The 24,813-nt window shown below is 36.1% G+C and overlaps 1 protein-coding gene across 2 annotated transcripts in view; it reads right to left on the reverse strand.

Annotated features, from left to right (window-relative positions):
• LOC110381097 (inositol polyphosphate-5-phosphatase A) overlaps positions 1–24,115 on the reverse strand; it is a 28,920-nt gene extending 4,805 nt beyond the window's left edge. For both annotated transcript variants that reach the window (XM_064040152.1, XM_064040151.1), the window contains exons 1-11: positions 23,779–24,115; positions 9,488–9,718; positions 7,722–7,889; positions 5,997–6,122; positions 5,377–5,505; positions 3,860–4,021; positions 3,304–3,428; positions 2,670–2,777; positions 1,894–1,990; positions 888–1,024; positions 207–348 (exon numbers count right to left, since the gene is read on the reverse strand). In XM_064040152.1, coding sequence (XP_063896222.1) covers positions 207–348; positions 888–1,024; positions 1,894–1,990; positions 2,670–2,777; positions 3,304–3,428; positions 3,860–4,021; positions 5,377–5,505; positions 5,997–6,122; positions 7,722–7,889; positions 9,488–9,718; positions 23,779–23,859 — 1,506 coding nt within the window. In that variant the 5' untranslated portion in view covers positions 23,860–24,115. The remainder of the gene's footprint in view (positions 1–206; positions 349–887; positions 1,025–1,893; positions 1,991–2,669; positions 2,778–3,303; positions 3,429–3,859; positions 4,022–5,376; positions 5,506–5,996; positions 6,123–7,721; positions 7,890–9,487; positions 9,719–23,778) is intronic.
• Between the last annotated feature and the right edge of the window lie 698 nt (positions 24,116–24,813).

The following is a 24,813-nucleotide window of genomic DNA, read 5'->3' on the forward strand; positions in this document are numbered from 1 at the left end:
GTTTTTATGTAAAATAAACTTTATTATAAACTATAAAGAATGTTATCTTTATGAAATTTACCGTTCCATCGAATTGTGTTAGTGAAATAATAAAAGATGTAATAATGTACCTAATTAAAATTATCTTCTGCACAATTGGTTAATCTCGATCGTTACCGTTTGGCTTAGAACATTTAATAATTTTGATGATCGAAATATATTCCTACCTTATGATCCCCCATGCAGGCAGCATCTCCTATAACGCCGTAAGCAACGCGTCGCCGCGTGTGTGGGTCGCGTCGGGGCGCGGGCTCGCCCTCCGACTGGTTGCGCACCAGTCGACGACGTGTGCCTTCTGCTTCACACATCCTGATACACAAGACAATATTATTATAAAGCTGCTACAACAGTCAATTATAGATTTCATTTCTGATAAATGCCTGGGTCGTTACGAAGGTCACATATTTATTTATTTATTACACTTTATGCACATTTTGCACAATGACAGCTACACAACACATACTTAACAAATATCATATCATAAGGCTAGGCCTTGCTTCAATCAATAGCTATGTAACTAAGTTATCGTGACGGGTTCCTATGCATTTCTAAGGGCATATTTTTGAGTCCTAGCTGTCTTGAACATCTTTGATGGTCATCATGAGAAGTCTGAAACCACAGTCTGATTACCCGTCTCACCTAGGGGTATTTTAGCAACTATTTAGCCATTTTGAAATAGAACTTTAATAGGCCTACTTAAAATAAATAAAAAATACTCTATTGGGTTACTTGGGTAAATAGGTTGAAAAAAAATTGTAACTCCATGTGGCACACTGATACTCATCTCCATCCGGTTAGACTGGAATCCCACTCCAACATAGTTGGGAACCGCCTATGCAGATAGTTACCTGGCACTGATGGCCTGCTGCACACTGGTGGGGTCGGCGATGCTCTTGCGGCTGAAGTTCATGTTGGCGACGGGTACGGACAGAGCGTCAAGCTCTGCCATGCTGCTTTTCTTCTCTAAAGTCTTGCCGGGACTGCCCTGGAAATGTTAATGTATTTTTAACTAAGGTAACCAAAACCCCCCCTTTTGGGTTCGGGGTTCTCAATTCGAATGTTCTTATATTTCTTACTTAAGTGTAAGAGATTTTTAAATTAATCTTTTCAAAACAGCAAAATGGGGAGGCTTTTGCCCAGCAGTGGTACAATATAGGCTACGAAAAAAAAAAACTTAGTCCAAATAACCGCTTTATATTCTCTGTGTTTAATCTCATCATCATCAGCTTTTTATCGTCAAACTACAGGTCCACTTCTCACACAGAATAGGAATAAGAAGCAAGCGATTTGGCATAACCCGATTTTAAAGACCAAGTTCAAAGAAAAAATCGCTTATCTTCGTGTACCTTGAGGTATATTAGAAATTTCTAGGTTTTAGCGACTTCCCGTCACATAAAAGACCATTGACTTCGTATACTTCCATCCTCCGAGCCTTTTTTTTTTTCCCAATCATGTTGGGGTCGGCTTCCAGTCTAACCGGATTCAGCTGAGTACCAGTGCTTTACAAGAAGCGACTGCCTATCTGACCTCCTCAACCCAGTTACCCGGGCAACCCGATACCCCTTAGTTAGACTGGTGTCAGACTTACTGGCTTCTGACTACCCGTAACGACTGCCAAGGATGTTCAATGACAGCCGGGACCTACAGTTTAACGTGCCATCCGAAACACAGCCAATGATGTCTAAGATATACTTAGAAAGTACATACAAACTTAGAAAAGTTGCACTGGTACTTGCCTGACCTGGGATCGAACCTGCGCCCTCATACTTGAGAGGTTGGTCCTTTACCCACTAGGCCACCTACTGTCTCCTAAAATATTTACTCACAATAACTATGTTTATTTTATATAGTTACCTGTGTGTTCTGCCTCGCCGGAGAGCCGGACCTTGCGGGGCTGCTGTCAGACGACGACACTCGACCACTACTGTCTGTTGAGTCTGTCACTGATTTCCTGCAAATATATGTTGTAAATATTAAAATAATGTAAGCTTTACTACATTATACATATTATATAGTTGAATTGAATATTTTTTGTGGGCTGTACATTACAATTTTTAATCATTTTGTACTTTAAGTATGGCAAAGGTAGTTTTTTTAACTAAAACAATAGCCGTCTTACCACAAAAACTTTTTAACGTCAGTTTAAGACTTGTCTAAAAAAATGTCAAATTATGACGTTGACATATGGTTCATTTTGGAGCCACATTTTTTTTAGACAAGTGTAAAACAGTGGTTAAAGTTTTTGTAGTAAGGCCATAGTTGTTTTTATTTGAATCGAAAGTACCAATTTCCTATTCATCGACAACATTAACGTCACTTAAACATTCGTATCTTTTTAAGGGAATTTTTAATACTTATTATCTTAGTCCAAACCATATTTGTACGTCTCACCATAGACAGAACATAGAGCACAATTTTAATTTTAAGATCTACATTTTATTTTTACCTAATGTTTTATAAATAATAAATACTTTGACTTTGTCCATTTTACCTTTCAAAATAAACAATAGTTTCAAGTAAAACGTTTATGTGATAAACTGCGGCTGTCAGTGACCTTGCTCCTTTCCGATCCATACATGATTATTTTACCTTACAAAGATGTTTAAAGACACTATAAAAGGTATACAAACCTAGAGGAATGCATATGTCTGTTGTCAGCGGGTCGGGCGGTGTCCTGCGTCTGCACCAGCAGCCGCGCTGACTGCGATAACAGGATCCTGTCACACCACGCTGGACATCTGCAATTATTATACATAATGTATTAAAAAATATATATTTCATATGTATTAAAATAAATAAATGAGAATAAATAAACCAACTACAAATAAAATTGGATGACGAAGAATATACTTCTTATAAATAGAGACTCAGGGATAAAAAGTAGCCAATGTATTATTTTGGCATCAAAATAATGAATGCTGTTTGAAACAAGGCTAATTAAATGACCACTTTTTCATAACAGTAAATACAACTAGATAGACTCGTATAAAATCGCTTGCGGAAATTGGTATACCTACAGTATAAAAGACTTACAATTTTACAGTAACTCACATAACATGGTAATTTCTTTCTTTATAGTAAGTCATCAAATGACCCCTCCCGCTGTGGGTTAGCACTGTGAGGGAGTGTCGGACTCTTGCTGACTAAAAGCCACCATGTTCCTTCTTAAGCCCTTTATATACCAGGGCCGCGATAACTCTTTCGAATTATCCCGCAGCCCCGGCAGGCCTTGGCTCTGCTGGGTCCTTGAGGAAGTTGTATTACCTGGTCTTCATGTAGTGCGTGGGCAGCAGCGGGTCCTCCTCGAAGGGGTATGTGGGGGGGAACTTGACGGGGAACTCGTACAGGTGCGGCCGCAATGCTTCCAGCTCGCGGTCGAAGCGCTGCAACTAGAAGGGACAAGTATTGTGTTTATTGGGTGAAAATTCAACATTAAACTATATTTTTATGACCGAACACATATCTTAGATTTGAATGACGGAAGAGGAAAGCCGCACGGATTCATCGATCATCGTCGTTTGAACGGGTGACTGTCGGAGGCGAGAAAGACTGAATTCCGGCTTGAATTTGAACATCTTAAGCAGTTGTAATGTGTAGTCGGAAACCAGAATGTCTGACAACCAGTCTTCAGTCAGACAGACAGTCGCTCCACGTAAAATACTGGCATTCAGATGCATCTGGCTGGTTAGACTGGAAACCGACCCCAAAATATTTTATGAAAAGGCTAGTCAGATGATTTCATTAAAAATGTTTTTTAATACCATCCAGCGCGTCAATGCTTATGCAAGTTTTAAAGAATTTTCAATAATCAGTGACTCACCCAAGGCTCCCTAAATATCTTCTGATGGTCGACATGTGAGAATTCCTTCTTGCCTATGCTGAGCACCAGCCTGCCGTCTGCAGGGGCGCGGTACTGCAGCTTGCAGGCGTCCACGTTGGTGCCGTTCTGTAGCCGGCTGCCTGAGAGATCTTCTGTCACCTTCTGGTTATCAGAAGAGGGGGAATTTTGTTAGTGAATGTTAGAGGTTGGTTGGTAGGGGAATTTGTTGATGTTTGTGAGCTGTGGTGATAGAATAAGAATAAGAATCTTTATTTGCAGAGACACGGTATTAGGTACAGGTGTTTTGGTAAATTACATAACGTACATGCATATCTCACCGCTCAATCGGTATGCAAATTTCGAGTAGACACTGGTACATACTACATTGACATAAATAAAAATAAATATTACAGTATCATACACATACAAAAGTGTTATTTCAGACAATTCAATAAAATTTCAACAATCGAGACTATACAATCACAATCTATTTAATTACACATAACACAAAATATTAAATTAAACATTATTTAATTACACATAACACAAAGTTTTAAATTAAACATTATTCAATTACACATAACACAAAATATTAAATTAAACATTATTTAATTACACAACACAAAATATTAAATTAAACATTATTTAATTACACAACACAAAATATTAAATTAAACATTATTTAATTAGACATAACACAACATATTAAATTAAACATTATTAATTTATAATCTTTATATATCTTTTTAATATTACTTACAAACAATCATCATAGTGTGTTAGACACTACTTACGCATTGTATCATGCGTTTTTGTGTTTAATAAATTCAGAAACCGTATAAAAACATTTGTCTAGTAACCACTTTTTAAGTTTGATTCTGAATTTGGATAATGGGAGTTCTCTAATTGATTTTGGAATTGTGTTAAAAATATAGAGCTACAGTTTTTTTTTGTACAGAGTAGTTAGAATTCTCGGCAGAGCTAATTTTGTTATGTCGCGTGATTGGTACCTTTTATTATCACTCACTTTTTCAAACAACTGACTGTGCTTTTTAACAAATACTCCGATTTCATAAATATAAAGGCTACTTAAGGTTAATACATTTAATCTTCTAAATAGTGGTCTGCACGACTCTGTTGGACCAGCTCCACAGATAGCCCGGATACATTTTTTTTGAGATATGAATGCCCTACTGACTTCTGTAGAATGATGCTAAAAAAGAGGCTAAGATTGTTTACTGGGAAATTGTAACGAGGCTAACATTCTAAGGTCTATTCGCAAAATTGGCATTAAAAACAGCAATAGAGCAAAATATAAACATTTCTATATATTTATAATTTTTTAGTGGTGTATTACCGAGTTCTAATTATTATACTATTTTGTTTAATGCACTTTTTGTTAAACAAAGCCTTCGTTAAAAACACGATTTTTGGAATTACACGTAGGATCCCCCTTTTTTTACAAAGAAAATGGTCTTCTCCTTTTGATATATCTAATTCAACATCTATTTATTTACCTTAACAACGCCCGCGGTGTCAGTCCTGAAGTTAAAGTCCCCGAATATGAAGTACGGAGCCGCGTTGACGTCGGAGTGCAGGTGACGCAATGTGTGACGTAACGCGCGGCGCCGCGATCTGCAGTATACCTAGAACGAGGAACAATTATTATTTAGATTAGCTAGTTAAAGAAAAAAAAGAAAGAGGAGGAAGGGAAAAAATCATCATCCGGGTTTTTATCGTCCCACTGCTGGACACAGGCCTCGTCTCATACAGAGAAGATTGACCGTTAATCACCCACGCTTGCCCAAAGCCGGTTGGTGAAGAAATCATAAAAAAAATGCCTGAACTCAAAAGATATGTTACCTAAGCTTATAATTGAAATAACATCTCCATTCCACAAACTCTTAGATAAAATATTGGGTCTATAAAAGTTCAAGTTCATGTGTTCACGCTGTCACGCTTTCACTTAAAAACCGAATTGAAATTTAAATGAAATTTTGTACACGCGAGGCCGTATTCTGAAAAAGGAAGTGGTCATCCAGGGTCGTGGGTGAAACCACAGGAAACAACTAGTAATAGATATAGGTACAGAGGGTATACTAGGTTTTACAGAAATTTAAACAAAACTAATACTCACAGAAGGGAAAGGCTCAATAGCCAGTAGGTTAGAGGCGTCGTGAAACAGATGTATGTTGACGAACTCCACCGCCGTGCCGCGGATCCACCAGCGCGTGCGCAGGAACCCTTTGCGCGACCATTTACACTGGAAGGAAGAATTAATGGGTCAGTATTTGTTATTTTTTTTTAATATAAGACTGCTCGCCTACTTCCAATAACCTGTGCCTGATTTTTTGCAGAAGAAAATAGAATACTCTGATAGAAATAGTGCAACGTACACGTCCTCAGAAATCTGCCCTATTTATTTGTTCTATAAAAAGTCTGAAGGGCTGCCCGAGCCTAAGTTTTATATGAGTTAAGATTACAGGGACAAATTATTGAGATAGAATTTTTGCGATCATTTATACTGCAAGGATAAATTAGTAGACCATTTCCTAATTGATAGTGAGTGTTTACACAGCCGTGACAAATAATAGAGCTAGATATCTACCAATAATATTTTACTTTGAAAGGAAATTATCGTTATGGAACTTAAAAAAATATGTACGGAGTTCAAAATCGCCAATCTCTTTCAAAATAAAATTTAACTGCAAAAATGCAGAGTTGTAAATCGTAATCCATTAAGTGTTATCTAGCCATTTCGTACTTAAGTTTCGTCTAATGACTTAACACATATGTAACTGACACTAATTACACAATCGGTAATTAAATGACAGCACAAATACTTTAACAACTAATTGCTTTTCCATTCAAGAATTCTTACTAATATTTGTAAATATGACAGTGCCTGTATGTCTGTCGGGCTTTGTATAGAAATACTCTTAGGCCTGAGAAACGACTAAGGCTCCTTTTATCCCGTTGCGAAAAATGATTCTCCCAGGATGCGAGTGGAACCACGGGGACCAGCTATTCTATCCTATTAACATTATTAATTGTCGCGAAATTCGTTCCTCTTTGACGCAAAAACTAATGAATGGATTTTATCAAAACTTGGCAGGATTTTTTTTTATCCCGTAGCCGAAAATTTTTCTTTACCGAAGAGCGCAAAGTAGTCCCCTAGGGACGCGTGTGAAACCGCAGAAACAGCTACTTACATACTATAACGTAGATAAATAAATGTCATGGTACATTAAACTTTCTCGAGGTTGTCAGCAGTTGTTAGGATTCACCTTTACAAGTGGCAAGATAGGTGTGCTCGAATATAGAGAATCATGTTTATTTGTAAATGTCATGTTATACGTAATTTAGTATCTAAATATTTGCATTGCAAAATTATAGAACAGGATTGTAATCTCAATAATATTGAAGTTACGCTACATTTCTGCATAAAATATGCTTGCATTATTTTTTTATGTAATTTTTTTTTCTCGACTTCTCAAAAAGGAGGAGGTTCTCAATTCGGCCGGTATGTTTTTTCATTAATTGTGTCTGGCAAACACTAGTGAATCTAAGTGGGGAAGATGGTAGCTTTTCCCAACTAAGTATATTGGGGTCGCCTTCTAGTCCAATCCAGACCGGTCTACATGGAGTGACTGCCTATCTGACCTCCTCTCATCATCATCATCTGCTTAGTTTTTTCCCAACTATGTTGGGGTCGGCTTCCAGTGTAACTGGATGCAGCTGAGTACCAGTGTTTTAAAAGGAGCGACTGCCTATCTGACCTCCGCTCCAGTTACACGAGCAACCCAATACGTATCTGACCTCCTTTGAAAGAACAAAAATATATAGTTTTTATTTTACCTACCTCCGGGAAGAAATGCTGCGGAAACTTGGCTTTCTCTTTAGTGGTGATCTTCTCAATGTTGCCAGCATGGACCTCCTTGCCTACGGCTTCCACGTAGGCCTTCTGCTCGAAGTCCCATATCTTCAGGTCGGTTAGAGAGGAATGGGCGAAGTACATGTTGCCTAGAGCCTGGTGGAGGAAAATGTTTTTAAGTTAGGAGGAAGATTTAAAGAGATAAGTTTAGGAGTGTGTTGCGTCAAACTATAAAGATAACTAAACTATAACCATCATATCAACAATCTGTGCATTGTGCGGTTATTTGACGGCACGGCCAATGTTCCGCGCGTATCTAAGTAAAGATAACTTTTCAATAAATATTTCTACATGGCAAACTCCTCCTATGAGTAGTTCCTGAGATTAGGACATTTAACCAAACCTACTTTCAATTAGTATAGTATAATTCAAATCAAGAAACACGCAAACACTAAATCGTGATTTATTTATTTATAGTGTATATATACTTTGACATTTATGTCTATACAAAGTGAAACTTAAGTAACAAAATAATCCTCACTGTTATTTTCCCCATCTTGCAGTTTCTAAGCAGCAAGTAAGTATAGCAAATTATACAGTATTATAGTTTCGTTATGTCTCACTCTCCAAAAAAGTTTAATTATTACGTTGACCTGTTCAAGGGTGAATAAAAGAAAATAAAACTAAAATGTAATCGTCTAGCTTGGAATGTGGTAGCTCAAGAATACATTGACCTATCGCTTGACATTAGAAAATTATTTCTAACAGCCTTCGTTGGAACAAGTATTGCACTAAGGCTGGATGTGAATAATATATATTGAATCCCGCTTTCGTGAAATAAACACCTATTTAAAGGGATTTATTTTGAGAATAAAATGGGATAACTAAAGTTTTTTTTTTACACAAGAAAAAAATGTGGGGGTTTCTTTTGTCTTTTCTTATACAAAAAACAAAGACTATTGACAGTATTCCTAACTTAAACACATACAATGCGAAGGTTACTCTGCTTGTCTCGCTTTCACGCCAAAACTACTGAACCAGAATTAAATGTACACAGCTTCTTAAAAGCCTGAAAGAGTACATCGGCTTCTGTTTATCTGGTGCGGGAAGTAATTCCTTGGTCTGAAGATGGAACCCCGAGAAAGAAAGGTCTAGTCGTCTAAATAGCGGATGAAGAATAAAGGATCTCAAAAACATATTTTTCTGATAACTTGTCCGTTTTGTTGACGTTTTTCACAGAAATTCGTGTTTGGACATGTTGTTTAAAAGGTTAAAAGTTATACATATCTTATGATGGAAGATATTTGAGTCATTTGATGACTAGATTTTATAACAGACCCGTTATCTAACTTTAGTCATACCCTGACGTCAGTTAATTAAGATTTGAGTAATCATTATACCCAAAAATTTTAAATTAGGTGGAGTTTTTATTCCTTTTAACTATATCATGCGCTACTCTTTAAACTACAATCTGAATCAACTTCTCTAGGAAAGGGTTAGGCAGAAAACGCCCGATAAATAAACTGGGATAAGGCAAGCCGGGTTATAAGGAGCATCTTACAAATAAACGCGAAAGCTATTTATTGTACAAGTGCCTATGTGTAGACGCTCTTTCACTTTAAATCTACTAGATCGATTTTATGATTCTTGTTGGACATCATATGGGCTACTTTTATCCATGCCGGAGAAAAAAAATCCTTCGGGGCGCGGGTGAAACTGCGGGTCGAAGATATTAAATTATAATTTCAACTCACCGTAAACTTCTCCGGAGAGCTGAAGTCTTCATCCAGAAATATCCTGATCTTATCGAAGAGCCTCAACTCTGGGCAGTCACAGAGTCTCTGCACGAAGTCCTGGACGTACTGCATGGACTTCTCATAAGCCTTGCCGCCGACTTCCTGAAGATGAAGGGCTATGAACTTCGGGTCCATTCGGGAGACGGCTTGCAGGAATTCTGACGTCCATATTGGTAGCATTACTGATGGCTGTGGAAGAGAGAAAGAATATTATTTTGGAGTGTAATGTTATTACCGAATTAGGTAGACTTAGAATTTCTATGTAACCTTAGGTTCTCAGTCAGCATCAGATTGGCGCCTTTTTTTTAACGACGTCAAAAATCATCAAATTTCCCGTTCCGCTGTGGTTTAGCAGCGGTGAGGGAGTATCAGACTCTTACTGACTAAAAACCGTCGTGTTCCGTCGTAGACCTTTTATGTACCAGGGCCGCGGTAACTCTTTCGAACAATCCCGCAGCCCCGGATCAGATTGGCGCCTCCAAATCGCGAGACCGTCAAATGTACGAGTTTGGTTGAACATACTATTGGAAGTTAAATATGAGCTTCTAAAAAAAAAATGCTGCCACTGCTGCATAATATGTAATCGTCCAAAAAGTTCCTGTGTAGTAATAGGGTGCTTTTAAACAAATTGACATTAAATGCCTAATATTGCTGTGCCTTAAAGGGTCTATGATTGCTCCTAGCAGTAAATCATAACATCCATAACACCTATCAAAACATCGTGGAAAACAAAAAAAAAGATATGAATATGAACGGGCGAATGGTTAGTCTATTCCCACTTATCAAGAATGCTCGCTCAACATCCGTTTACATTACAAGCAAATTTTTAATTTTTAATTCAAATAGGAAAACAATGCTTAAATGCTTTGAAACAATGCTCATGTTGTTTGTTGATTTTTTACGCATCTACAGGACGCCATTGAGTTGTATTTTTATAATAAACAGTGTGTCATCGCAAACGAATTATTAAAGGGCAGTAATAATAGTGGCATTAATTATATATATATATATATAATTAATGTCTCTGGGACCCTAACCACCGGTACCTTGGACCCTGTGCCCGATATCGGTGGCAACCTATTTTTTATATTTTTAAATGTTTTTTATTTTTATATTTAATATTTAAAAATGTAAATAATATGTTTGAAAATAAATAAATGAAAAAAAGTGGCATTAATTACAATATTACGTTTTATTTCTATTAGAATTCCCATAGACATTGCACAAACACTGTATTTTTGTCGTCCGACAGTTTGGTAGTTCGATTGGGTTCATAAATCAGTATAGAAATGACGATAGCCCGCACGTTACAACGATCAGGTTTCTAACGGTATCAGAGCGCCTGAAAAGTTTAATTAGGTTCACAATTGCCTTCAGAATAAACTGTCAACCAACTGTCGAGCCATGTTAGGCGACAGTTTAGGCGGCAGTGTGCAGTTGCTCTTATTCTAGCGTCATTATATATAATTCATAATAAAATAGTATCAAGCTCAACATAATTTTGAATATATTTTCCTAGTCCATTACATCAACAAAACTAGACATAAGTAATCAATAATCACATATATCAGACACAAAGTTGTCAGAACTCAATTATTATAGTATAATTTCGTAGCGTTATTTCTTATAGAGAAATAACCACAAGATGATCTCATAGGATACGGTTTATTGTTATGACGTCACTGGTAGGTAACCCTTGGACCTTAGAGCTTTTAACTGGCTGGAAACGCCATAGCTGTGCCTACCACTTTACCAAGACCACGGATCATACTCGTATGGTCTGTATATAGGCGCATGTATAATAACCTACTGTTTTCTATGTTAGCTCATCGAGCAATAGGTACTACAATCTGTCTTTCTTTAATCAAGTCAAATCATTTATTTCATTTAGGCCTTTACAAGCACTTATGAATGTCAAAAATATAACTAAGTTTGATTCTAGTTTCCCTAGATTTTCAACATTATAAGGTACAATTTCGATAATTATTTTTACAGATTGTAGTAGCTTCTCCTTCTCCGTGTGAGAGAAGGCCTGTGCCCAGCAGTGGGACGATAAAAAGGCTGTAACAGCAACAGTAACAGTAGTAGCTTAATGTGGTGGCGTCTATACATATTATATGTGTGCGTCAAAGTTTAAATTTGTTATGATTGAGTTTAACAGTTGAGTTTAACCTCTTAACCTCTTAAAATAGTTTGTATAATAATTTTCTCTTATAACTTCCTAGTTCAACTTGCATTGTGTAACTTTCTCAAAGTCAACCCAAAAAATATTGTAAACATTTCTTTTCCATGTTATTATCGTATGTATCAATACATACAAATTGTAACACCTATTATGTTTTTAAAAAGAGTAACCATGGAGTTTCTTGCCCGTTCTTCTCCATAGGAAGCTACTTTTGGAATGGGCAATTAGAATCAAACTTATTTATAATTTTGACGTTCATAAGTGCTTGTAAAGGCCTACATGAAATAAATGATTTGATTTGATTTGATTTGAACAACTTAGGCCAGTTCACCGACAACATAAAGTCCGTTTTAACATTTATATTGTCAGTGAAATTGGGTCATATTCGTGTGCGTGCATAATGATGTGATCGAAAATGCATTGAGTAAACTATCACTATTGCGATGCCCCGTTTGTAAATTGGCAAGCGTTCGAATAGAGATTTGTGGTCATGGCGGCTCCAGTTGGTTCTCTAAGCCTTGGACGGTTAGGCAATAACAATATAAAGCTATTTTATCCCAATTTATTAATTGTGGTTTCTACCCACGTGTATGTGTATTATCCATTCGGAGCGAGTGTGGTAATGGTAATCAATGATCGCGCGTGCTTTGTTTCGATTATATGAGAGGTTTTATTCAGTCCTAACAGCGCCGCGGTTTCACCTACATGCCAAGGGAACTTCTTCGCGTAACCGAACAAATTCCCTTCAGAGGATAAAATGTATATGTTATTCGGAGATAGTCTAGCTTTCAATCTGACTCATTAAAAAAGCAATCAACTTATTTGGATAAACTTGCTTACAATTTTTTTAGTGCGAAAGCTAAGGAAAGTTGAACATAACGCGTCAAAACAGACAAATATACGATAAAACATTTGATCATTACACCTAACCGATGATGCGTTAGTGCGTCGATCATACATTTACGATACGCTTAACGCATTTTCCGTCCTGTCCGTCGAGCTTTCTCGTCAAAAATACTGAAGCGGTTTATATAGTACACAGATAGTCCAGAGCCTAAGGAAGGCCTAAGATCTCATTAAATTAGACAATGATGTCATTTTCAATCTTTGTTAACCTCTTCGTTAATGTTAATTGCCGAAATTTTTGCCACCTGCGCCATTAATTCAATTCTGCATACTTAATTGACTTTTGAACTTTCGGCGCGAGCGTTAATAATGTCATTAGGTTCGTCATTTAGCATTAAATTAAATAGAAGCTATAATGTAGTAGAAGAAAACCGGCTGATATGAGTCATAGAATCCCACTAATACTATGTTCATCATCATCATCTGCCTTTTTATCGTCCTACTGCTGGGCACAGGCCTCCTCTCACACAGAGAAGGATTGAGCAATAAGTATGTGTTACTCTTTCACGCTGAATCTACTGGATGGACTTTCATAAAAGTTGACAGTAGTAGCTTTAGATTGAATAACATATTATTATGTATAAGCTACTTTTATCCGAGCCGAAGCTAGTGATGATAAAGCTTACCTACATATTTAAACGGCCCAAGCTCATGCATGAGAATCCTAACCTAATTGGCACCATGACTTTTTCATAAGATCCTGTACTTACCTAAGTATGTATGAAATCGTGTATGTGCAATCATATATTAGGTCTATTCGACTTTGAATATAAGATGTAATATAACACCCTAAAGATGATTCTAGGCTTCGTTTCATCAGTGTATAAACTTCCATTAGACGTGGGTGAAACTACAGAACAGCTAGTATGTAGGCTATAATGATAGAGCTGATAGGTACATTAAAAAGTTCCATACATATTTTTATATTTCGTATTGCAGAAGAACCTAAGTACTATCGATCATTTCTGAAGTACAAAGTTGTAGAACGAACGAACTTCGATCGCCAATTAAGTTCGAAGGAAAGAGCTTACTCGGGGAGTTTCTTGAGTGCGACTTATTCGAACTAATTTAGATCAACATCAAGAGCTGGGTCGCGAAGACGTCGAGACTTTGCTTTACTTGGAAACAACCCAAGATTATTATTTAACTAGCTTTTGCCCGCAACTTCGTTCGCGTGGAATAGTGACTACCAGCAGATTTTTGATTTGACCAATAGATGGCGCTATATGTCCGGAATAATTTTATTTATATTTATTTTTTTGTAATAAAAACTATCCTATGTCCTTTCTCAAGTTTCAAACTATGTCTGTACCAAATTTCACACAAATCGGTTCAGTAGTTTAGGCGTGAAGAAAAGACAGACAGACAGACAGAAAGACAGACAGACAGACAGACAGACAGACAGAGTTACTTTCGCATTTATAATATTAGTTTGGATTTGGATAGTTTGGATTAGGTAGCAAGTAACTCTACAACTTCTGTTTGTGTAAAACAAATGTAACAAAACTTTGGAGTTTGCATTTTCGGAGGTTAAATATTAAAACTCTTCTTTTCTCTTCCTTTTCCTACCCCATTCTCATCTCTTCCTCTGGTCCTCTTTGTTAGCCGTCTATATTGACGTTCACTCCGTTTTTATTCATACATATTCCAGGCAATCTATCCATTTCTTTTTAGACGAAGCTCTCTCAATTCATCCACACTCATACTTAACACCCTCATTGGAGTATGTGTTTCATACCTTCTCATCACATGCCAATACTCTGACAAATGCTGACCATCATCATCATTCATCTCTCCTAGCTCTTTAGCAAACCTACAACTCAATAGATATTTTATTATTTTCTTCATATTGCCAACACCAGCATACATTATGAAAATAGCCACCCCATCTTTCATTACGATGTTCAGAGGTTTTCTTTCGCATCTCATGCGACCTTAACCTACTTACAAAGCCAAAAGGGTCGTCCGAGCATCATTAATAATGTCTCGGTCCATCAATTTGCCTCCCAGACTCTTTAGAAGTACAGGATTTATGAATAAACCAAGTACGAGGTCCAAGAATGAATTTATTTAGCAATTCGAGACATGTTTGCTTCGACAATTGGTCGTGTGTAAACGGAATAGCAAGTAGGTGATCATTATTGGTTTGACGTATATTTTGAGCTGATTTTTATGCGCGATAAGTGTCCCGTATGTTGTGGGAACTTTACTTACTACGTCATGAATTGGTAAAATAACTTTTACCTGCTTACAGTTCGAAACTAAATCCATCTAGGTCATAAACAACTAACTAAATAACTCAGCTTTTATAAAACTTTTAGCCCCAACGTTTAAATATGAAAGTATTGTGTTAATCCGCAAATGGCCTGTTTGCAAAGTTTCCGCTAAATTAAAAAAGTTTTTGCGGGTATTGTGGCAGACTTCAAACCTCACAAAATACTGTGTAATTGTAACAACTTTTATAGGTATTTTGATTATTTTTGGATGTGGTTGCTAATCTCTAACAAAAACATTTTTTGTTATATTTTAGGGAATTACATATTCGCTGACATTACAACCCACTCTGTTTCTCAATGTTAACTCGCATACTCTTTATCTAAGCAACCAATTATTGCAGTTGCGCTTGAAACGGAAATATGGTATTTTTTCTAAGCTTCGGCGCAGACAAAATATTTGTCAACCTCTCTCCGAACTGTCTGATACAATCGGTCCTTGCTTGGAGTATCCAGCCTGTCACAGTGATTTATCTATTTTCACGTGTAAACAGACAGTTATTAAACTTAAGTTTACTTAAATCTGATAAAGGACTTGTTAGGACTGATAAAACAAAGACCCAATAATGGGAATTTATTTAGGAAAGCTTTAACCTTTACTTTTAGACGAAGTTCCTAGCAAGGTTGCCAATAGCTAGCATGTTTCTAGCCATACTTATACTTAATGTATACTTATCTCTTCTATAAAGAATACATACTCTTAATTATAAAGAATATATATTTTTTGGTTGTTTCTACTCTAAAGATTTCGAAACTAGGTAAAATAACTTCACTGTTAATAGCTACAATATCCACGGATGACATAGGCTATATTTTATCCAAATACTGAAAATAGTTTCCACAGGACGCGGGTGAGACCGTGTGAAACAACCAGTGAGTACCTACATACAAACCTACAATAACATACAGGCTGTTATCTTGACATTATCTCATAAACTATTGTGCTGAAATACAGGCATGTTATTTGGGACTAAAACTTACTGTTCTCGAAACACAAAGGGCTATTTAGTTGCTGTTTGTGAAGGAATTAGGGAGAAACTGTCTGAAACTTGGAACCGTATTCAAATTCAAATTGTATTTGAGTGTGTCTATGTAAATACCTACTGCTACGTACTACCTGTAAAGAAGCGTTTATGGTAAACGAGGCAATGCTCCTTCTATCAAATTCTTGTGGAGAAAACAACGAAAGAATGCTCTGCTTGCATTTACTTTTTCTCATTTATTTATTTTTAAACTTATAAATAAAATTTTAAATATTAAATATAAAAACATAAAAAAAAAACATTTTTAGTTAATATTACAAATGCAAAAGTCTCTGTCCGTCGCGCTTTCACTCAAAAACTGATTAATGGATTTAAATGAGTCTAGGACCGAAGAAGAATGAGTTACTTTTGATGGGATGCAGATGCCACGGGATGCGTTTGGAGTCTTGGTGTAAAGCAAAAATGATCATAAAAATGCTCTAATTCCTTGTTCGTTTGGTCTAAATACACCCTTATTTATGTAAATGAAGTTTCGACACGACTAATGAACATGCAACGGTAGCAAGCAATATCCTTCCTTATGTTCTAAAAGTGAAATACTTATACGTCGGTATCTTTGTTAACTGTAACGCTAACACGGCTAATCCTTGTGAGGCATTTGCTTAACTGATATTAATGAATTTAGTTTCGTTTCGGAGGTTTGAGGTACCAGGTACAGAAACCGTAAATTGACCTCGTAATCTTCACTATGGTCTGTTTCGTAATTGAAGGTTGGTTATCATTTAACCTGACCTAACCTCTCCTTTATTTATGGTTTATTCACAAAAATAAGTTAATTTTGCTGCCTCTTCTCACTCCAAAAAGACAGGTACAAATTGCCCAATTACTTTGTCTACAACATTTTCTAGAACTCACTCTTTAAGACAAAATTACTCGTAGACTTTTGGGTCTAATATTTTGGCTATACTAACTTCTACCCTTGTCTTTCAGATACACATAGTTTTAAAACTACGTGCCCTACTCTACAGCAGTTGATGAATAAAGTCACGTCATTTTAAACTAACTAATTAACCTAGATGCATCAGTAACACGTTACCGTTCAGGGGACAGAGAATAGAGGAACAATATATTACTAGAAGACAATGAGCGGCGGTATATGCAAAGTAGGGAGTATTAACGTGCGAACAGTTTATATGTACGTTGTATGAATGGAGCAGAAATATAGTGGAACGTAGTAGTAGGTTATCTGGTAGATTGCGAGTATTTAAATGTTGAAAAAATGGTGCTGAGTTGCCCGAAAGCGAAAGGATGTAGTGGTAAACGATAAGAGTGCAAGGGAAAGCGATGGCCAAAATAGAGTAAAGTGGAGAAAATTATCAGAAAGCTGACATCAGGATGCGGATATGGGATACATAAGAGGAAGGAGAGAGTGACTTATTAAAAGATAAAATTTCATTTAGTATATAAACGTAGACAGTTTTAGTAGTGATCCATATTCCTTCCACAAAAGATTGGCCAGGGGTTGTACCTTTGTCTAGCCCGAGATTTAAGCCGTGTAATTGGAGACAATGTTTGTCATCAATCAACTGGAATAAATCCAGCCTCTGAGAAATTACCAACAAGAGTAATGGGCTTTCTGGAGACGAGTTCCGAAGGTAAATAATGTTTTAGAAAATTAGTTTTCGCTTTGTGTGTATCTGAAGACTGCCCCGTTGGTTTAGTGGTCGAAAATGCGAATGAGTCTGGGAAACTTACTAGCAGTAAGGAAATTGGTGATGAAAGCGTGCATCAGACAGTACATAAATATCGGCCGAAGCAATGCCGTCATCTCTTTCCAGTACTACCTACAAATCAAATCCTTTATCGGTGTCGAATTCCTGTCCTATTAGACTATGAGAGTAATCATAGAGGGAGTGCACCTGTGTCTGCGAAAATGATTGTGAACTAATTAGAGTGGGAAGAGATATTAATCTCCTTCAAAAACAGCCGCCGTGCCCAAATAAATTTTAGAGGACATTATTATTTTATCCAAACCACCACTAAAAATAAACAGAAAAACATATTTTTTCGCAAACTCATTATAATATTCGTGCCAAAGTATAATCGCTATCGAATCCCGGCCCTGGTGTTATATTTAGATACACCATGGCAGTAGTGGAATTTAATAAAACTTATCTTATCAGAACATTGTTTAATACATTGCTATCCTGACGCCTACACTTTATTACAATTCGAATTACATTGTTTTAGTAAATTATTGTTTTATTTGTTGGAAATTCCTGTTGAAATGGGTCTGAGTAATGAGATAACGGGGAATATAGTGCTAAAGCATGATGTTTTGTCAATTTTGTAGTTCGTGCTTATTTATTTAGCATCAATGCCAACAATATTATAGATGGGAAAGTATGTATGAATGTATGTGAGTATCATATTTGTTACTTTTTCATGCAAAAGCACCGACTGGATTTTGGTGTAATTCGGCAGTAACATAGCTTATACATCAGAATAACATAAAAGCTATATTTTATTTAGATACAGGAAGTAATTCCCTCCGGAAGCTAGTGAAACTACTGGCTGGAGACTAGTAGGCAATAAAGACGTCTTGTGTAAAATTCTTGCAGAGATATAAATATCGGTCTTTTAACATTCTAAAAGTTAGTAGTATTAACCTACTATAAATAAGGGTGTACGTAAATTGCTTTAACTCGTAATAATATTGCATTGTAGACGATGCAAATCTAACGTTTGACCGATGACCTATGAAACTTTAATAACTGCGATCGATATGTGAACTAAATAGTAGACGCAAAACACAACATAATTGCATTTTGTAGTTGAAAGTAGAAATGACAGTTTTTTTATTAACTGGACTGCTTTTTTTCTGGTTGACACGTTTTCTGGCTAGCTTTTAAGAAACTTTATCCGTTACAAAGTCACGTTGCCACAGACAGACACAGACGGCCAGACAGACATACATGGCGGCCAAACTTATACACCAGTCTTTTTACGTCGGGGGGTAATAAGAGGATTTCTCTTAGATGTAGCTTACTTAACCTTTAATACGTGTCCATCTTGATTTGGTAGAACAATGAGAAAAAAATATTTCATCCTATTCCATTTTGATAACCAAGGTGTTAAAATATCACTGTCAGAGAGGCCATTGTAGCCAATATATTTAACCCTAAATCCCGCACGCGGTCGACACACATCACGCGGAAAGTAAATGGGGTCAAGTTCAACCCCTATCCTTCACCTAAATATAATATACGACATGATATCAACCGAAAATGGGGTAACCCTTTGGAAATTGAAGATATATCGCATTTTAGACTCGTTATGAGGACCGTTTAACACTTTACGTGAAGGGCAGGCGTTTGAGGGTTGGTTTATGGATTTTTGGACACAAATTAGAGTTTTACGCCAAAGTTTTTTATACATACATGTGTATGTAGGTAAGGCTTTTGAATTTTGATTTTATGAAGCAACCTTAACAAGTTAAAGGATCCCAATTCTACTAGTGTTTTCTTAAGGCTATAACAGTGCAATTTTCCCGAATGAGTTTGCATATAAGCGCATAATTGTAATAAGTAATGTAATAAGTTTGACCGCTATTTGTGGCTAAGTCTGTGGCATGTGGCTCCCTAGGTCATAAACGGATGAACCGATTTGAATGCGGTTTTGAAACCTAACCAGCATTGGGTCTAGATGCGGCTTTTAAAGTGAGTTAAAACCTTGGAACCATACATACACTACTGATTTATATCAGAACATAACCGTCCTCTTTTGGCACTGAAATCCGGATGAATAGAACATAGCCCTCGGCCTTGCCCCTGTTATTCATGATGTTTTCACAGTCCTCGATAGACATTGGCGTTTGGGATAATTTTAGAGAATCCATTAAGATTTTTCCACATATTCAGTAGATTTATTGAACGTATTACTTTTATTTACGATGCCGGTAAACAAAACGGTCTATGGATAATGGTTTTTTGATATGAGCATCATTGAATACGCCTCAAGCTGGGTACTGACCACCCAGTTACCTACATGTCTCACGGCGAGCATTCATGCAGTGTATACTTACTTAGGTATTAAGTGGCTTGTTACTTGCTGATATTACCTACTATAGATTACTCCGTAACTATAAAGTATGATACTCTTCGGGCTTTTCATATGCATACGGCCACGTTAACCGTTCCGATTACCTTTATATACAATTCTCTGAAAGCCATATGCATGTGAAAAAGACCAACACTACGTAAGTACTGATTGCAAGAAAGCTCGCCATTAGTTTACTTGTTTTAAAAAAACAGCAGCTTTTCATAATAGGTACCTATGTACTTTTGCCGTATGGACATTAACTTGATCTGAAAGTTACATGTCACATTTAGAACAAAGTTGTAGATAGTGACGCTCAATCACCTTTATCTGATGTGATGAATCATTAATTTTTATCCAATATAGGATTATAGGATACTACATGACAAACGCTTCTTATCATGATTCGGTTCGTAGATTTTTCGAGACTCAGGGCGGTTTTATGAAAGTTTCTTAAAACCCATGAAGGGGTTTCGCTGGACACGGGTGTCGAAGCCGAGACCCGAGCACAGACGAGCTCTGCGACTAATAAAACAACGAAACAGTCTCAGAATTAGGTAAAACATAATTTCTAAGAGGTCACGACATTTTCTTTATTTGAAACAATAAAGTTACGTTTTGAATGCTAGCCGACTGCAACTGCCGACCGCATATGCCGTGACTTATGTCATCATCGATATTTGACAGCGACTGCACCTGCTGCTGCCGCTTCGATCCAAAACGGTTTCATGTAAATACATACAAACCAGTAGTGCAGCTTTTTGTTTTTATGTGTAATCATTAAATGACCACTCCCGCTGTGGGTTAGCAGCGATGAGGGAGTGTCAGACTTTTACTAACAAAAAATCCATCGTGTTCCTTCGTAGACCTTTTATGTGCCAGGGCCGCGGTAACTCTTTCGAATAATCCCGGAGACCCGGCGGGCCTTGGCCCTGTAGTAGTGCAGCTGCGACCGACTTCATGCAGTCGCGGCATATGCGGTCGTTAGCTAGCATTGAAAACGTACCTTTATACAGTGACCGACCAATCGAGAGTTATTAATATTGAACTTGGTAAAACCACAAACGAATTTGAATACTTAAAAATTCAAACGCAGAATATTTTAAATTGCAAAGCGCGAACTTTTTGTGTACAGACAGGAATTTTGGTGTTCAACTTTTTAATAATAATTGGCAGTTTGCATCTTCTAAACACCAAACAGGTTTTATTGATTCATTTTGATATTGCTTTTTTATTAAAATTTTATTTAAAATCAATTTTTCTAAGCACAGTTGATGTTTACTAATATAATGAAGAGGAAACATTTTTGTTTGTTTGTACCGTTAAGGCTCTGAAACTTCTGAACTGACTTGAAAAAATATTTCGCTGTTAGAAAGATACACTCTTCCATAGTAACATAGGCTATATTTTACCCCGGTACGTGCAGTTATTGCCACGGAATACGGGTGAAACCGCGGGAAAACGGATTTACATATAATAAATACATTGTAGTAGAAATATGTTATTTTTGCATAAGGTCAAATCTGATAGGCATCATTTAAGGATAATTTTCTTTGCAGTATTAAAGATAATTGCTTCCGATCCTTGAATGTATTAAAATAGTAATATTAATGTGTGGATGTTGGCATTATGATGTCATTTTAGAGGAAAACTTATATCCTATTGACCTCAGGATGGGTCACTGAAGAAGTTCAACATTTTATATTATTTAGACAAAAGTTGGCAGAACTGTTATTTTTAGAATTTAAAAATCTATGATAAAAAAACACATCCTGTATCAAAAATCTCTATTATATGATGAAGCGAGAAAACAGAAATAAAACAAGTTGATAAATACTCGAAGACATCTGCTTAGTTTTTATGACATAAATAAATCTTTATATTGTAATAACTGCATAACCATTATTTTATCCTTTTTTATTACCGGCTATTTTACCGCGTTTCAGAGGAATTCCTTCCAATACCCAGACAAATTATAGCCTACCTTTACTCGGGCATAGTCTACCTCTACAACAGTGAAGCAATTTTTCAGATTGATTCAGTAGTATCTACGCCTTTGGGAACAAAAATAATGTTTCCTCTTTTTTATATTATGTACACATAGCAAAATAATAATAATAAATATTTTGCCAAGCAATGCAAAACAAGGATGTTTTGCATCAGTTTCCTTTGCCATAGATATCCTTATGTTGTTATGTTGAATATTACAAACTGTTGCTTAGTAATACACAAAATTATAGCAACAATATTGATCAGCTTACAAAGTGTATGTTTATAAATATGAGTCAATATTATAAGAATAGTACTGTAGACACAAGTGCTTAGTTATTTCTAAATCTAAAGTTATTTGCAATATGAGTTAGTTTTTTCTTTAAGGATTATAAATAGTGAGTCAAAAAGTATGACATATAAACCCAGTTACTCGTAATACATCAGTATTACGAGTAACTGGGTTTAAGTTGTCAGATAGATAGTCACTCAGTGTACTAAGCTTGTGCCCAAAAAAATACCATCCTTTTGCAAAATACAATATACAGAGTTAACTCTGCGTCTAGTTAGACTGGAAGACCGACACAGAGAAGAAAAGTCTAGGCAGATGACAATAGTCACAAATAGTAATGCACAGTTCCTAATATAATTTATTTCGCAAACATATAGTAATTTTTTGGGTACAAGTTTCATAAATATACCATAGTAAGTTTACTTCTAGAAAATCCTCAGGTTCATTAAAGAATTGAAAAATATATTCTTATTTTTGGTTTTATTTCTGCTTGCCTACTGGTGCCCTAAAAACAGAAAGCTCCTTAAACGGTAGAATGATACTATTAACAACACTACTGAGTGTCATCGCATCATTGAGAAAATATAGTAATATCATCTATGTAAGTATGGCATTTCCTATTTATGTCAAGAAAATAGGTGTGTAATGTTGTATAACGTATTTACTAAATAAAGGACATAAAAGAAACATTATGTCATGTCAGTATCGTTTATTACAATACTGCAGATAAATCTATAACATTTATGGTGAGTTGCACCATTTAACTTTAACAATATCATCTGTCTAGCTTTTTCCCAACTATGTTGAGGTCGCTTCCAGTCTAACCGGATGCAGCTGAGTACCAGTGTTTTACAAGGAGCGACTGCTTATCTGACCTCCTCAATCCAGTTACCCGAGCAAAGCAGGTTGTCCAGAATAGGAGCATTATATGATTGTCTTCATTTTATACTGAAAATAAGTACTAAACTATTATAGCAATATAATTTAATATATTGAAATGGGTAGATGAAAAACTAAAGATATTCTCAGTTGACCTAAAATGTATGTTTACAATGTTTATCTATTGTCATGTGGCAATGACTCATTTAGCTCTTGAATTAAATATTATATCCACCTACAAAAAGTTTAGTTTGTCAATAGAGCACCTACAAAAAGTTTAGTTTGGCAACAGCATTGAGTAATTATTTAGAAAAATTATATATTTACTTTTTTTAATAATGTACCTAGTAAGTTTCTAAAACATAAAAGAATTGAGAAAATTATATGTGTGTGTTAAATCCTCTTTGCTCAAATATGTGGGTAATTCAAAAAAGGAAATCGCGCCTACAGATTCTCTATGCTGGGTGCACTTATCAGCCAGCATCAAGCGTGCGAAGACAATTGTTTTAAAATTAGAACAGTTATCTCACCATAGCATCGCGCGCTACATTTTAATTGAATTAACTGCACAATTACATACTCTGTCACCAAGCTGTAGAAATCTTACGGAACAAGAAACTTTTAATTTTATACTTATTACTCACGTCTTCGAAGATAGATCCCACGTTGGCAGTCACAAGGAGCAATGGCACTTTATCCGAACCCATTTTTTTGAACTTCAACATGATCCTGGAGAGTTTTTATGTGAAAACAATTCCTCTATTACGAACGAGGTTATTATCAACAAAACGTTAGTTTTACCGCCGTTTTTTTATTTGGCGCTAATACGCCTTAACTGGGAATACTGTTCATCACATTATTGAGTTTAGTTAATACGTTTTCCCGTTAAAAACGGAAGATTTTGTACTGTCTAATAGTAAAATCGCCCGAGTCGCCCCAGCCCTTCCCTTTCTGACAGTTGTATGAATGAATGACATTTGTTACGCTCACATTTGCACGTATAAACAGATTGTAACCCAGATAAATTACGATGCGCGTTATTTACACGCAAAAGCATCAAACATACTTTAATATTTATATTAAAATAAGGTAACGTAATGGTAATTTGTAATTAAAATTACAAACAAATATAAATTGCAACATTAAACTGCTTCTACACAATTTAGTTCGCACATTTACAAAGTTAAGCGGTTACTGCTGATCGTAGAACGGAACGTAGTTTTTGAAGTTTGGAGCCTCTTCAATATGGTCGGTTGTTAGACCAATGACGTCGACGCGAGTTTTACGTCACGCCTACTTTCAGGGCCGTATTTGCGTAAATAAATGGGAAGACTGTATTTAATTTGAAGCCGAGAGGTCAACTAGTACGTAAGTAGTGACGGCGAAAATTAAGAAAATGTATTTTTATTTACTAGTAGCACGTGCAAGACGCGGCGTGAGTTGTTAAAATTAACTAAACATTTTGTATTTTTATGACTCGCACGCTTGCCTACCTACACACTTGAATAAAAACATGATGTTATGTAGCTAAGCTAACTACTAGATAATTCTTGGGAAATCCATTGTTTTCATACCTATGTTTTACAAATAAATACTAAATGACGTAGACTGTCAGGGATAACTAAAAACAAAATAATTCCATCAATAAATCCTTTAGTTAATTAGGTACCTACCTACAT

The sequence above is a fragment of the Helicoverpa armigera genome, chromosome 21, assembly GCF_030705265.1.
Source record: "Helicoverpa armigera isolate CAAS_96S chromosome 21, ASM3070526v1, whole genome shotgun sequence".
Taxonomy (NCBI): domain Eukaryota; kingdom Metazoa; phylum Arthropoda; class Insecta; order Lepidoptera; family Noctuidae; genus Helicoverpa; species Helicoverpa armigera.